This window comes from Chiloscyllium punctatum, chromosome 10, assembly GCF_047496795.1.
Source record: "Chiloscyllium punctatum isolate Juve2018m chromosome 10, sChiPun1.3, whole genome shotgun sequence".
NCBI classification, from domain to species: Eukaryota; Metazoa; Chordata; class Chondrichthyes; order Orectolobiformes; family Hemiscylliidae; genus Chiloscyllium; species Chiloscyllium punctatum.
Window position 1 is genome coordinate 8727689 of NC_092748.1, and position 14888 is coordinate 8742576.

The following is a 14888-nucleotide window of genomic DNA, read 5'->3' on the forward strand; positions in this document are numbered from 1 at the left end:
TGGCTGTCTGTCAGACATATTTGCAAATTGATTGCCATGATTCCTACATTACTACAGAAACTACTCTTCAATGGCTGTACAGCACTTTGGGGTGCACCAAATCTGTGAAAGGTGTGACAGAAACACTAATCTTTCTTTTCAAGGGTTTCTATCAATATACCAATTTGCATTCGCATAGCACCTGCAATGTAATAAAATTCCTGAGGCAACAGGCCACATAAAGACACTTTAGGCCAGCTGACTAAAGGCTTGGTGGAACAGCTTGGTTTGAGGAGCATATTGAAGGTTGAGATCAGAAGGAACTAGGGAAAGAATCAGAGAGCTTAGATATCTTGAAGTTTACAGGAGCTTGGCTGCAGAATTGAACCACAATCAAAATACCAAAGATAAAAATCGCCTGTTAGTGAAAAGCAGCTTGAATTAGCTGCACTTAAAATTGACAGATTGGTTATTGTCACAAAAACAAAAGCCTGGCTGAGTATTGCACCTTTCATGGCCATAAGATGTTCCAAGGCTTTTTATATATAAAAAAAACATTTTTTGAAGTGCAGTTCCTGTGATAATTTAGAAAACACAGTATCCAATTTGCACACGGGAAGCTCCTACAAACAGCAATGTGATAATGACCAGATAGTCTGTTTGAGTGATGATGTTGAAGATAAATATCACAACAGGGAAGAGGTGAGTATGCTCCAATGCAAGATATTACAGCCACCTGAGAGGATAAATGGAACCGGAGATTAACATTGCACCCCTGACAGGAGTGCTCCCTCTGATTTGCACTGGGACATTGCCCTAGATTTCATGCTCAGAGTTCTGTGGTTCGCCTTGAATCTATGACCTTCTGAATCAGAGAGGAGAATGCTGCCCATTGAGCTCCAGTCACCATTTAATGAATCACACGATTTATTTTAAAACCCACCTTACCCGTGGCACAGTCTACTCCTTGAGCATCACTCTCTGCACAAAATAGCAGGAGCTCTGGATACACCACAACCCAACCTTCCCAAACCCCTTTCTGCCAAAACCTCACTTTAGTTATTCATGTGGTGCATCCCAAGTGAAAGTTGGAAGTCTGGGGTCTCTTGAGTGGGCTGGGTTGCTCAAAGTGCAGGGGTACAGCCACAGAAAAAAGAACAAAGACATTTCTCAGTCTGAGTTGCTGTCAGTGATCAAGCCAAAGAGCTCATTAGGTTAGGCTGCACCTACAAGCAAACAAGAATTGCATACATTTAAATGGGCCTCCAAATGGTCCCAGGACTATCGAATCTGAGTTTTTGCTCCAGAGCTTGAGGCCCCAGTTGTCTGTTCCATAACCCCATTGGAGATAATGAGATGTAGTTGGGGAAACCTTGTTATAAAGTATGACTTTGCAGTCAACAACACAGGGAATTGGTAAGCATTACTTTCTGATTCAAAGGTGGATGGTTTAAGTGACAGAGACCTTCCAAAATGTTCTAGATGAAGGGACGGATCACAGAGGAACACTCAACCTCTGATAAAGCTGCAGGGAAAGTAAAGTTGTCCCCTATTGGCAGTGCATTGCATTGTGGGAGAACAGTTTGGTTATTCCAAAGCTGAAATATGGCAACTGAAGCAAGGGGAGGCAATGGCCTGGTGGTATTATCACTGCAGAAACACAGGGGACCTCTACACGGCTTGACTGTAGAAAATATCTAGAAACTCTTAAATATAGCTTCAACAACAGGGCCAAATTGTTCAAATGCTTTCTTAATGTAACAGAAAAATACCTAGGATTGACAGGATCTTGGCTAATGGAATCAATATCAGAGACTGTAGATTTCTCTGGAAGAGCCGGGACAGTGCCCAATGAAACTCCTTATCTCTTCGATGACACAGACTAAGAAGCTTCCTTAGCTGGGCTGTTGATAGGCGTTACTTACTTTTGTATCTGATTCTCCAAGTCTTTCTCAGAGATAAACTTGGGCCTCCTCCGGACAGCTCTCTGAGTCCCAATGTGCACGTTTGTCTGACACATTTCTGGACCGAAGCCAGGAGAGATGTGGGGAGGATAAGAGAGAAGAAGCAGAATTCAGCGATTGGCTTTTATTCCACAAGAAAAAAAACGCTTGCAATTTTCATATTTCTTACCAACATTTCCTTAATGTCCAATTATTAAACCAGTTTTCTGAAAAACACTGTACCTTTAAAGCTCAGCACATATTGATGCTTTCCAGCCGTGAATTCCACTTTCCCATTACTGTCTGCCAAATACGCCTTCTCCAGGTTAATGGATGTTGTGCTGGCAGCACTGTGCAGCCCTTCCTGTCGTGCAGAATTTAGTCAGTCAGTCAGAATTTATGCAACTGATGCTACACACTCCAATCTTAGCTCTCCCTGCCCAGCAAGGCTCCATGCTAAAGGCACAACTTCAGCAAATTCATCCTTGTGCCTTCCAGGAGGAGGTTCTGCTGGCTTCCTTCTGATACCAACAGACAGCAAAGAGAATTTAATAGAGAGGACAGATGATTCCTGTTGCACCCATCAAGACTGCCAAATTATGAACATTCACAACAGTTTATGGTACAGGATAAAATGGTGTTGATTGGTCAACAGGTTGACTCTAACTGGTTGAGGCATTGCCATGGAGAAAACAGCAGAGAAACCATAGGCTTCCCCTATCTCCAGGATGATTCAAAAGAAGATGCAAAGTTTGAACATATTCCTTTTTGAGCACTATGAATGGGTCCCTGTTTATCACTTTTGGCAGATATTGAAAGCCATGTTGTTTTCTAGACTCATTTGGTTTAAACTGACCATTAGTGTAGCTCTTAGCACACTTATGATTTTTCACCAAGTCATAGAGTCATAGAGACGGACAGCACAGAAACAGACCCTTCAGTCCACCTCATCCACGCCGACCAGATATCCCAACCTAATCTAGACCTATTTGCCGGCACTCGGCTCATATCCCTCTAAACCCTTCCAATTCATATACCCATCCAGATGCCATTTAAATGCTGTAATTGTGTCAGCCTCAACCACTTCCTCTGACAGCTCATTCCACACATGCACCACCCTCGGTGTGCAACAGTTACCCCTTAGGTCCCTTTTATATCTTTCCTCTCTCACCCTAAATCTATGCCCTCTAGTTTGGACTCCCCCACCCCATGGAAAAGACTTTGCCTATTTACCTTATCCATACCCTTCATAATTTTGTCAACCTCTATAAGGTCGCCCCTCAGCCTCCGATGCTCCAGGGAAAACAGCCCCAGCCTGTTCAGCCTCTCCCTGTAGCTCAAATCCGCCAACCCTGGCAACATCCTTGTAAATCTTTTCTGAACCCTTTCAAGTTGTGTTTCCCAATCACAATCACATTTAACAATAGACCTTAGAATGAACAACAAAAACATAAATATGTGACTGAGCAACCTTGCAAGATGTAGCCATATATCAGACAGATCTCCACATAATAACACAACGCTGTGGAGATGTTAAGACAGTATAACATCACAAAGGTATGTCATTGTCATTGCCGAGTCCAATTTATCACATTGCTATTGCAACAATTCATACCATTCAATTGACTTCAGTGGTGAGCAATACATGAGGAACATTGTTTTCACAAAGTTTAATTGAGAAGCAACATAACTTGGACACAATGTTTGGATTTCTGCGCTGCATTAAGCAACAACACTCACCTGGGATTGCTGTGGTAGTTGTAGAGAAGGAAATGTCGGGGGCCATTGGGTTTATGTTATTTTGATAGAAACTTAGATATGGCACTCTGCAATAACATGACTCTGGACCTCTGTACAATAACTGGGCATTCCTCCAGCTGGAACATCAAAGGATGCATATAGTGTTCTTCAAATTATTTTTATAAATAGCTAAACTACAGCTTCAGATCAGGTCCTCAATCTAATTGAAGGGTGGATGAGCCTGTTGGCTGACTTGTATCTTAACTCCATTTCTGGGTTCTCTAACCATTTATACCCTTGCCTAACAAAAATAATCTTTCAATCTCACTTTTGAATTGTTTAGTTTATTACCCAATCTCAACTGTATTATCTGGGGTGGGGGAGGGAATTGGGAAAGAGAATTCCAGACTTCCATTCCCTTTTGAGTAAGAAATTATTCCGGACATTATCCTGAGGTGCCTAGATCTGATTTTAAGTCTGTGACCCCTTGTTCTGGGCTTCCATATCTAAATAATGTTTTTGTCTATTTACCAGGTCTAATGCTTGAAATATTTTAAACCCCTCAGGTGAATCATACTTTAACCTTCCACACACAAGGGAATAAAGCCTAATCTATTCGGCCTGCCTTTGTCACTCTCTTTAGCGGTGATATAATTCCAATGAATGTGTGATGCACTCCCAGCTGAGGCCAGTGCAGGATTCCAGAGGTACAATGGCCAGAAATGTGCAGTGCTTGAAATCAAGGTCTTACAGACTTTACTCACAAACCCTTACCAGTCCACCTGCAAATCTTTCCGTGTTAGGTGTGATTCCATGATTGGGCAACACCCACTGAGTGATCTCGAGTGTGTCGACAGCTGTGCACTAATAACCAATTTAAGTTCATCATTCAAGCTCATACTAGGGATCGTTTACGCTCATCAGAAGTGACACATATTCACACGTAAGGAACTGTTCTCTGCAAACAAACAGAAGATGTTCAAACCTCACGTAGCTTTTTAACAATCTAGAGGGTGGGTAATCTATTACTTTCTCCAAAGCAATAACTCCAGCAATCAGATTCAGTAAGAATCCCTTGTTGTGATCATTCTTGCATTTGTACTGAGGAGTGCAAAGTGCTAAGCTTCAGCAACAGATCTCCCTTCTCAGCAAGACTCAGGTTCTGGGTAACCAAGCGGCTATTAGTAAACCAGAACTTTAGACAACTGGAGTATAAGTTCCAATCCTGCATGACCTTCCTAGTCTGGCAGCTATGGTTGAAAAAAGACTACAGTGTTAACCTGTGGGAGATCTGATACAAAAGATCACTGAGAAAAAAAACCCCAAAGTCTCACCTGTTTCCCATATTCAATCCACTTTCCGTATTCGTCCTTCCAGTACCAGAGCCATTCTGTGGTCAGGATGTAATGTGGAGGCTTTGTGACAGAGGAGGCTGTGGACAGGCGTCTAATCTGGCTCAAGCCACTTATCATGGCATCAAAGTTAATCACTGAGGATCTAGGATAAGAACATATGAAATGGAGGAACACATTTATGTCAGAACTAGATAGATACCATTACAGGGAGACAGGACAAATGTCAATGTCTAGCTTTGGAAGGATCTCAGTAATGAGCTCTATTGTGAATATAAGACAGGGAAATTGATGGGAGTTACACAGAGGTAAAGCCTCTGCACTAAACTTAGTTAATAAGTTTCAGTCTGTCACTTGGTAGGTATAGATTAACTCAGTTTCTTTCTCCTGAGGAATTTTTCCAGCATTCCTGCTGTTTGTATCACCTCTTCTGACTGTATTTCATTGTTATCTATTATCCACCAGGTGTTTCACAGGACAAGACTATATTGAGATCCTGCTATCGCTATGTCATAGAGTCATAGAGATGTACAGCATGGAAACAGACCTTTCGGTCCAACCCTTCCATGCTGACCAGATATCCCAACCGAATCTAGTCCCACCTGCCAGCACCCGACCCATATCCCTCCAAACCCTTCCTATTTAGATATCCATCCAAATGTCTCTTAAATGTTGTAATTGTACCAGCCTCCACCACACCCTCTGGCAGCTCATTCCATACACGTACCACCCTCTGCTTGAAAAGGTTGCCCCTTAGGTCTCTTTTATATCTTTCCCCTCTCACTCTAAACCTATGCCCTCTAGTTCTGGACTCCCCGACCCCAGGGAAAAGACTTTGACTATTTATCCTATCCATGCCCCTCATAATTTTGTAAACCTCTATAAAGGTCACCCTTCAGCCTCTGACGCTCCAGGGAAAACAGCCCCAGGCTATTCAGGCTCTCCCTGTAGCTCAGATCCTCCAGCCCTGGCAACATCCTTGTAAATCTTTTCTGAACCCCTTCAAGTTGCACAACATCTTTCCGATAGGAACTTTGATATATCTGTTCCTGGGATTTATGGGCGTCACCGGCGAGAGCAAAATTCTACTTTCTCTGCGAAGGTAGTGGTGGCGTTGGTGACGGCAGGCTTTGGCACTGATCTGTGGGGCCATTGGTGCTCCCACCAGACTATCTGATGGAGCATTCCCAAATAGTGACCAGTGACAACTGCACAGCTTCCTTTGTTATTGATGTACCAGCTCTTTATTCAGCTGGCGAATCTCTCTCCCTCTATCCTCCGGAAACTTTAACTCCTCAAAAAACGTGGGTTGCTTACAATTTAACTTGCACCAAGTCCAGTTCACCTCTCGCCTCTGTAATTGCTCTCGATTTACCAAGGGCCTCAACTTAAATTTCTCATTTTTGCACTCCCCTCCAGAATCTTTACAATCCCCCCGCCCCAGTTCTAAGCAGCTGTGTATCCTCCATTTCCTTCACTCTGCTACAGGCAGCTGTTCCTTTAGGTGCCTGGGTCCTGAGCTCCAAATATTTTTCACTAAGCTTCTCCTTTTTTATAATACTTTTGAAGACATGTCTCTTTGGTAGGCCCATACAAATTGATCTTTCAGTCAATAAAGTACTTTTGAAGTGAATGTATACACAGTAAGATCACATAAGGAGATAAAAAAACTGGATCATCTGATTTTAGTGACATTGATTGAGGGGTAAATTTTGGCCGCAGGGTCAGAGAAAGCACCTCTGTGCTTCTTTGCAATAGTGCCATAATATTTTCTACATCTACATTAGAGGACAGATACATGAGGATTTATTATCTCATTTGAAAGACCGTGACAGTGCAGCACTCCCTCAGCTGTAGTGAGAGTGTCAGTCTGGATTCACAGCTCTAGAATAAGTTGTGAAGCCTTAACCTTCTGACTGAGAGCTACCAACTTCTGCTTACTGAGGTATGGCTACACTTGAGAGCTAATGTTGTATTATAGGAGGTGTGATAAGGTGTTGATTCATAAGTCTGTCTCAGTCTCATGTCCAAGAGAGCTTCAAGATTGTACTTTAATACCTGTCCCATGAAGGGACCAAATTAAGAATCTTTGGCTACCAAACGATAGGAACAGTAGACCGTTCAGCTCCATGTTCCACAGTTCAATTTAGACAATTCAATTCAGCTTCCCAAAGTGGGGATCGGACATGAAGTGGGATCATGAGTTAATGCCTCATGGTCATGGGCAGTGGTCCCTTTACGTCACAGAAACACCGCTCGGGGGTCTGCACTCGCTGATCGGCATGCTGACACATTGACTTCCGATTCCAGGAGCCACTGCCGTATGGAGGTCCACGCAGTAGGAACAAAATGAGGGCAAGTGTAGGGCACACGCTCCCAAGGCAGCAATGACTGGCACAGACCTCTGCATACTCCCCTCACACACAATTCCCACCCCCCCCACCCCACCCCCACCAACAGCAGACAACTCCGTGATCCACCAGAACAACACCTTCGATTACCTTCAACACTTCAATTGGACCTCCTCAATCTCATACACGCACACTCTAGAATTGTAAGCACAGTCTATGTAACCAAGTCATCACAGTTAAACCATTTTAATTCTGTTATCCTTCTGTACAATCTTTCCACGATGGCTCAGTGCGATGCCCAGAACTGCAGAGCTGGTCAACCAGAACTTTATGTCACTATATTATACCCCTAATATTCTAACCTCGCGGATAATAACACCTATACAATTTATTTTGTGACTTAGCCTTTAATGATTTCACTACCTGGGTCCCTGATCAAGCAATGGATGTCTTTAATAAGGAGTGAGTTATCCTTATATAGTGCCTGTCACTATCCTCACCATATTCCAACATGCTTAAAACCATGAGTTCCTTTTGTAGTGCAGTCACCGTCATTACCCGGTCGAGGTCAGGAGATAACGTAAAATGAAATAATCAAGCGATTGCTCATGAATTGATCATTAAACCCTGGGTTTGCATCAATGGTATAATCAGGTATTAATCGAAGACTCTGCTCCTGTGAAGCTGCCCAGGTTGAAAGGTCGGAGTGTACCTGGTCTTACTGGGGTTGCAGTAATCCTTCTCGATCTGCTCCATGTTCAGGAGATCTTGCCATGATTCCCCATGAATCTGCCATCGATATGGGAGCTTGAAGTGAACCCGGTTACATTGATCTGAAGGCAACAGAAACCAAGAGGCGATGACTTCAAAGAAGTCACATTTTCATGCTTCAGAAAGTGAAATAACTCCACAACGGCCAGTATCCCATCACAAAGTCACCCTTTATTTATACATTGTGAGTCCTTGACACTGACCCAGCTCCCTCAGAGCCAGCTCTCAGAGTGAACAGAACCTCTGACACTCCTGATTAGTCAGCCAGCATCCCTGATTGGACCAGATTAACTGCCCCAATCAAGGACCTCAGAATCCATGAGGTGCAAACTGGCTGGCCTTATTACAATCACTAAGGACAGCATCTCTAATTCTGTGTTCCTTTACTCACTCTGCAACCAACCCTTCATGCAAAAAGACTACTCCATCTGGTTATTAATTGGTTTACTTGATCTTGAGTAAATGATTGATATCTAACTGCAGTCATAACGATATAAAGCACGGAAACAGAGTCTTCAGTCCAATTTGTCCACACCGACCAGATATCCCAACCTAATCTAGTCCCAATTGGCAGCCCTTGGCCCCTATCCATCTAAACCCTCCCTATTCATATACCCAGCCAGATGCCTTTTAAATGTTGTAAATGTACTAACCTCCACCACTTCCTCTGGAGCTCATTCCATACACACACCACCCTCTATATGAAAAACATTGCCCCTTAGGTTCCTTTTAAATTTTTCCCCTCTCACCCTAAACCTATGCCCTCTAGTTCTGGATTTCCCCTACCCCAAGCAAAAGACTGTGTCTATTTACTCTATCCATGTTCCTCATGATTTTATAAACATCTATAAGGTCACCCCTCACCCCCAAACACTCCAGGGAAAACAGCCCCAGCCTATTCAACCTCTCCCTATACCTCAAACCCTCCAACTCTGGCAACATCCTTGTAAATCTTTTCTGAACCCTTTCAAGTTTCATAACATCCCTTCTATAGCAGGGAGACCAGAATTACAAACAATATTCCAAAAGTGGCCTAACCAATGTCCTGTACAGCCACAACATGACCTCTGAACTCCTGTACTCAACACTCTGTCCAAGAAAGGAAAGCATACCAAATGCCTTCTTCACTATCCTCTCTACCTGCAACTCCAGTTTCAAGTAACTATGAACCTGCACACCAAGGTCTCTTTGTTTAGCAATACTATCTAGGACCTTACCATTAAGGTGTATAAGTCCTGCCCTGAGTTGCCTTTCCAAAATGCAGCACCTCACATTTATCTAAATTGAACTCCATCTGTCACTCCTCAGCCCATTGGCCAAATCCGACCAAGATCCCGTTGTACTCTTCGTAACCTTCTTCATTCTCCACTATACCTCCAATTTTGGTGTCATCTGTAAACGTACAAACTATACCTCCTATATTCATATCCAAATCATTTGTACAAATGATGAAAAGCAGTGGACCCAACTGATCCGTGTGGACAGCACTGGTCACAGGCCTCCAGTCTGAAAAACAACTCTCCACCACCACCCTCTGTCAACCACCTTCAATCCAGTTCTGTATCCAAATGGCTAGTTCTCCCTGTATTCCATGAGATCTAATCTTGCCAATCAGTCTCCCATGGGGAACCTTGTTGAACACCTTACTGAAGTCCATATAGATCACGTCCACCACTCTTCCCTCATCAATCCTCTTTTTCATTTCTTCAAAAAAATTCAATCAAGTCAATGAGACATGATTTCCCACACACAAAAACCATGTGGACTATCCCTAATCAGTCCTTGCCTTTTCAAGTTCATGTAAATCTGTCCCTCAGGATTCTCTCCAACAACTTGCCTACCATTGATGTCTTGCTCATCAGTCTATGGTTCCCTGGCTTGTCTTTACCGCCCTTCTTAAACAGAGGCACCATGTTAGCCAACCTCCAGTTTTCTGGCACCTCACCTGTGACTATCGATGATACAAATATCTCAGCAAGAGGCCCAGCAATCACTTCCCCAGCTTCCACAGAGTTTTAGGGTACACCTGATCAGGTCCTGGGGATTTATCCACTTTTATGCATTTCAAGACCTCCAGCACCTCCTCTGCGGTAATATAAACATTTTTCAAGATGTTACCATCTATTTCCCTACATTCTATATCCTCCAAGTCCTTCTCCACAGTAAACACTGATGTAAAATACTTGTTTAGTATCTCCCCCATTTTCTGCGACTCCACACAAAGGCTGCCTTGCTGATCTTTGAGGGGCCCTATTCTCTCCCTAGTTACCCTTTTGTCCTTAATATATTTGTAAAACCCTTTGGATTCTCCTTAATTCTATTTGCCAAAGCTATCTCATGTCCCCTTTTTGTCCTCCTGATTTCCCTCTTAAGTATACTCCTACTTCCTTTATACTCTTCTAAGGATTCCCTCTATCTCTGCTATCTATACCTGACATTACTTCCTTCTTTTTCTTAACCAAAAACCTCAATTTCTCTCATCATCCAACATTCCCTATGTCTACCAGCCTTACCTTTCACCCTAACAGGAATATACTGTCTCTGGACTCTCGTTATGTCATTTTTGAAGGCTTCCCATTTTTGAGCTGTCCCTTTAGCTGCAAACATCTACCCCCAATCAACTACTGAAATTCTCAACATTTCATCCACGGGATTACACATTTTTTAATAATTTTCCAGGAAATAAAAAATGCTGGATTACTCAAAGAGCAGACTTTGATTCGAAATACAAACAGCAAAGTACATTATTGAGTTAACTGCTGAGAATGCCGATTGAGACAATGTACTTTCCCTGAGATAAGGGGCAAAGTTAAACAGGACAGCTGCTCAGACAGACCTTGAGACACTGTGGGAAACTCTAACATCAGGAAGTTGTTTTTGCACCAGAGACACAGTTAGAGAGGGGGTTGGGAGATAGAGAGAGAGAGAGATATGGGGGTGGGAGAAAAGGGAGAATGAAAAGGTACTGAGAGGTTTGGAGTTTGCCAACAGTCAGGATATGAAGAAGGTTTGATCCCGTGGAGGGAAAGAAAAGGCTACAGTCATTAGGGAAGGGGCTTGCTGTCTTAGAGGCTCAAAGGGCTCTAACCTCACACTGTGGGCAGTATGCTGACTCAGTGGTTAGCCCTGCTGCCTCACAGCACCAGGGACCTGGGTTCAATTCCACCCTCATGCAACTGTCTGAATTGAATTTGCAAATTCTCCCCATGCTTCAGTTTCCTCCCACAGTCGCAAGGTGGTTGGGTTAGCCATGCTAAATTGCCCCGAGTGTCCAAGGATGTGCAGGCTAGGTGGGTTAGCCTTGGGAAATGCAGAGTTACAGGGATGGGTCTGGGTGAGATGCTTTTTACAAGGTTGGTGTTAACTCAATCGGCTGATTGGCCTGCATGCACGCTGTAGGGTTTCTAAGATTCTAAGGGCATAAGCAATCTTTGCTTTTGCATTACAGTATATAGACTCTGTCTTATGTATTATTCCTAACTGTTTATTAAATAACTGGTATAAATAAAGAAGCTGGGTCCATTGCATTTCATCTTTTATATAAATGATTTGGATGTGAACATAGGGGAGATGGTTAGTAAGTTTGCAGATGACACCAAAATAGATGGTGTAGTGGACAGTGAAGGTTACCTCAGAGTACAATGGGAACTTAATCAACTGGGCCACTGGTCTGGGGATTGGGAGATGGACTTTAATTTAGATAAATATGAGGTATTGAATTTGATTAGGCAAATCAGGGAAGGACTTATACAGTTAATGGTAGGTTCTTGCAGAGTGTTGCTGAACAAAGGAACCTTGGGATGCAGGCTCATAGTTCCTTGAAAGTGGAGTCAGAGGGAGATAGGGCAACTACTGTTGTAGGCAAAGTGTTCTCCACCCCGACTACTCTCTGAGTAAAGAACCTACCTCTGACATCTGTCCTATATCTATCACCTACCACTTTAAAGCTATGTCCCCTCGTGCTAGCAATCACTATCTGAGGAAAATAATCTCACTGTCCACCCTATCTAACCCTGTGATCATCTTGTATGTCTCAATTAAGTCACCTCTCAACCTTCTTCTCTCTAACGAAAACAGCCTCAAAATCCTCACAAGAATCCAGAGAAAGTATTCAGGGTGAAAGGGAAGGCTGGTAGGTATAGGGAATGCTGGATGACTAAAGAAATTGAGGGCTTGGTTAAGAGAAAGAAGGAAATATATGTCAGGTATAGACAGGATAGATCGAGTGAATCCTTAAAAGAGTATAAAGGAAGTAGGAGTATACTTAAGAGGGAAATCAGGAGGGCAAAAAGGGGACATGAGATAGTTTTGGCAAATAGAATTAAGGAGAATCCAAAGGGTTTTTACAAATATATTAAGGACAAAAGGGTAACTAGGGGGAGAATAGGGGCCCTCAAAGATCAGTAAGGCAGCCTTTGTGTGGAGCCACAGAAAATGGGGGAGATACTAAATGAATATTTTGCATCAGTATTTACTGTGGAAAAGGATGTGGAAGTTATAGACTGTAGGGAAATAGATGATGACATCTTGCAAAATGTCCAGATTACAGAGGAGGAAGTGCTGGATGTCTTGAAACGGTTAAAGGTGGATAAATCCCCAGGACCTGATCAGGTGTACCCGAGAACTCTGTGGGAAGCTAGACAAGTGATTGCTGGGCCTCTTGCTGAGATATTTGTATCATTGATAGTCACAGGTGAGGTGCCGGAAGACTGGAGGTTATCAAACGTGGTGCCACTGTTTAAGAAGGGCGGTAAAGACAAGCCAGGGAACTATAGACCAGTGAGCCTGACCTCGGTGGTAGGCACGTTGTTGGAGGGAATCCTGAGGGACAGGATGTACATGTATTTGGAAAGGCAAGGACTGATTAGGGATAGTCAACATGGCTTTGTGTGTGGGAAATCATGTCCCACAAACTTGATTGAGTTTTTTGAAGAGGTAACAAAGAAGATTGATAAAGGCAGAGCGGTAGATGTGATCTATATGGACTTCAGTAAGGCGTCGACAAGGTTCCCCATGGGAGACTGATTAGCAAGGTTAGATCTCATGGAATATAGGGAGAACAATCATTTGGATACAGAACTGGCTCAAAGGTAGAAGACAGAGGGTGGTGGTGGAGGGTTGTTTTTCACACTGGAGGCCTGTGACCAGTGGAGTGCCACAAGGATCGGTGCTGGGCTCTCTACCTTTTGTCATTTATATAAATGATTTGGATGTGAGCATAAGGGGTATAGTGAGTAAGTTTGCAGATGACACCAAAATTGGAGGTGTAGTGGACAGCGAAGAGGGTTACCTCAGATTACAACAGGATCTTGACCAGATGGGCCAATGGGCTGAGAAGTGGCAGATGGAGTTTAATTCAGATAAATGCGAGGTGCTGCATTTTGGGAAAGCAAATCTTAGCAGGACTTATACACTTAATGGTAAGGTCCTAGGGAGTGTTGCTGAACAAAGAGACCTTGGAGTCCTGGTTCATAGCTCCTTGAAAGTCGCAGGTAGATAGGATAGTGAAGAAGGCGTTTGGTATGCTTTCCTTTATTGGTCAGAGTATTGAGTACAGGAGTTGGGAGATCATGTTGCAGCTGTACAGGATATTGGTTAGGCCACAGTTGGAATACTGCGTGCAATTCTGGTCTCCTTCCTATCGGAAAGATGTTGTGAAATTTGAAAGGGTTCAGAAAAGATTTACAAAGATGTTGCCAGGGTTGGAGCATTTGAGCTGCAGGGAGAGGCTGAACAGGCTGGGGGTTATCTCCAGTCACACACCCTTGAAAGGTATAACTGGTGGTGTAGATAAATACTTTAATATGAATTTGTTCAATTTGCTCACGCGTCTGAATTTCAATAAATTTCTGTATAAAGAAACTGTGACGCAGCTTTTAAGACGGCAGTTTGACACTCCAGTTGGGCACAAATAGTCTGCAGCTCACTCCCTTACATCTCAGCTAACATTATTGTGCACCTCATCAATCTATTTCCACATTTCCACACTCATACCATTCACACACGTCCTCAGGGAAGTTTTGTTAAGCTTACAGTTTCAGATAGTTAAGACTTGAGGAGGACAAAAGCTGGAACCAGTCATTGAGCTGATTTATTGAACAATGAGGGAAGCAATGGAGAAACCATTATAATGAGGAACACTGCAAACAGTGATACTAAATAATAACTACATCCAAATAGTTATAGGTCAACTGGTTGAAAAACACAATAAACTCCTAACTTCCAAACTTCCATACGTTAGGCTTTCCTTCTGATTCTGGGCATGTGTCTATCTGAGCAATGTTCCAATTAAGAAGCTGATTATCAGTGTATGTTTGAGTCCCTGTTTTATCTTTCTCTCAAACATCTTGAACTAGAGATTTCTCCTGAAAACTGGACATGAGGTGCTTATCTTACCAAGACCAAGGTCAGTGATTGGTCTAGTCTTATTAATCTTCAGCACCTGGCCTGTCAGTTCTTTAGGCAAAAGTGAGGACTGCAGATACTGGACACCAGAGTTTAGATCAGAGTGGTGCTGGAAAAGCACAGCAGGCCAGGTAGCATCCGAGGAGCAGGAAAATTGATTTTCGGTCAAAAGCCCTCCATCTCCCAGTGTGTGCGTGGGTTTCCTGCGGGTGCTCCGGTTTCCTCCCACAGTCCAAAGATGTGCAGGTCAGGCGAATTGGCCACGCTAAATTGCCCCTAGTGTCAGGTGCATTACTCAGAGGTAAATGGGTCTTGGTGGGTTACTCTTTGGAGGGTTGGTGTGGACT

The 14888-nt window shown here is 43.2% G+C and overlaps 1 protein-coding gene across 1 annotated transcript in view; it reads right to left on the bottom strand.

Moving 5' to 3' along the window:
• The window catches only part of LOC140481871 (protein mono-ADP-ribosyltransferase PARP12-like), a 35914-nt gene that overhangs the window by 9651 nt on the left and 11375 nt on the right, over nucleotides 1–14888 (bottom strand). Inside the window, exons 5-8 of the mRNA XM_072578461.1 lie at nucleotides 8078–8198; nucleotides 4997–5159; nucleotides 2166–2286; nucleotides 1905–2001 (exon numbers count right to left, since the gene is read on the bottom strand). Coding sequence (XP_072434562.1) covers nucleotides 1905–2001; nucleotides 2166–2286; nucleotides 4997–5159; nucleotides 8078–8198 — 502 coding nt within the window. The remainder of the gene's footprint in view (nucleotides 1–1904; nucleotides 2002–2165; nucleotides 2287–4996; nucleotides 5160–8077; nucleotides 8199–14888) is intronic.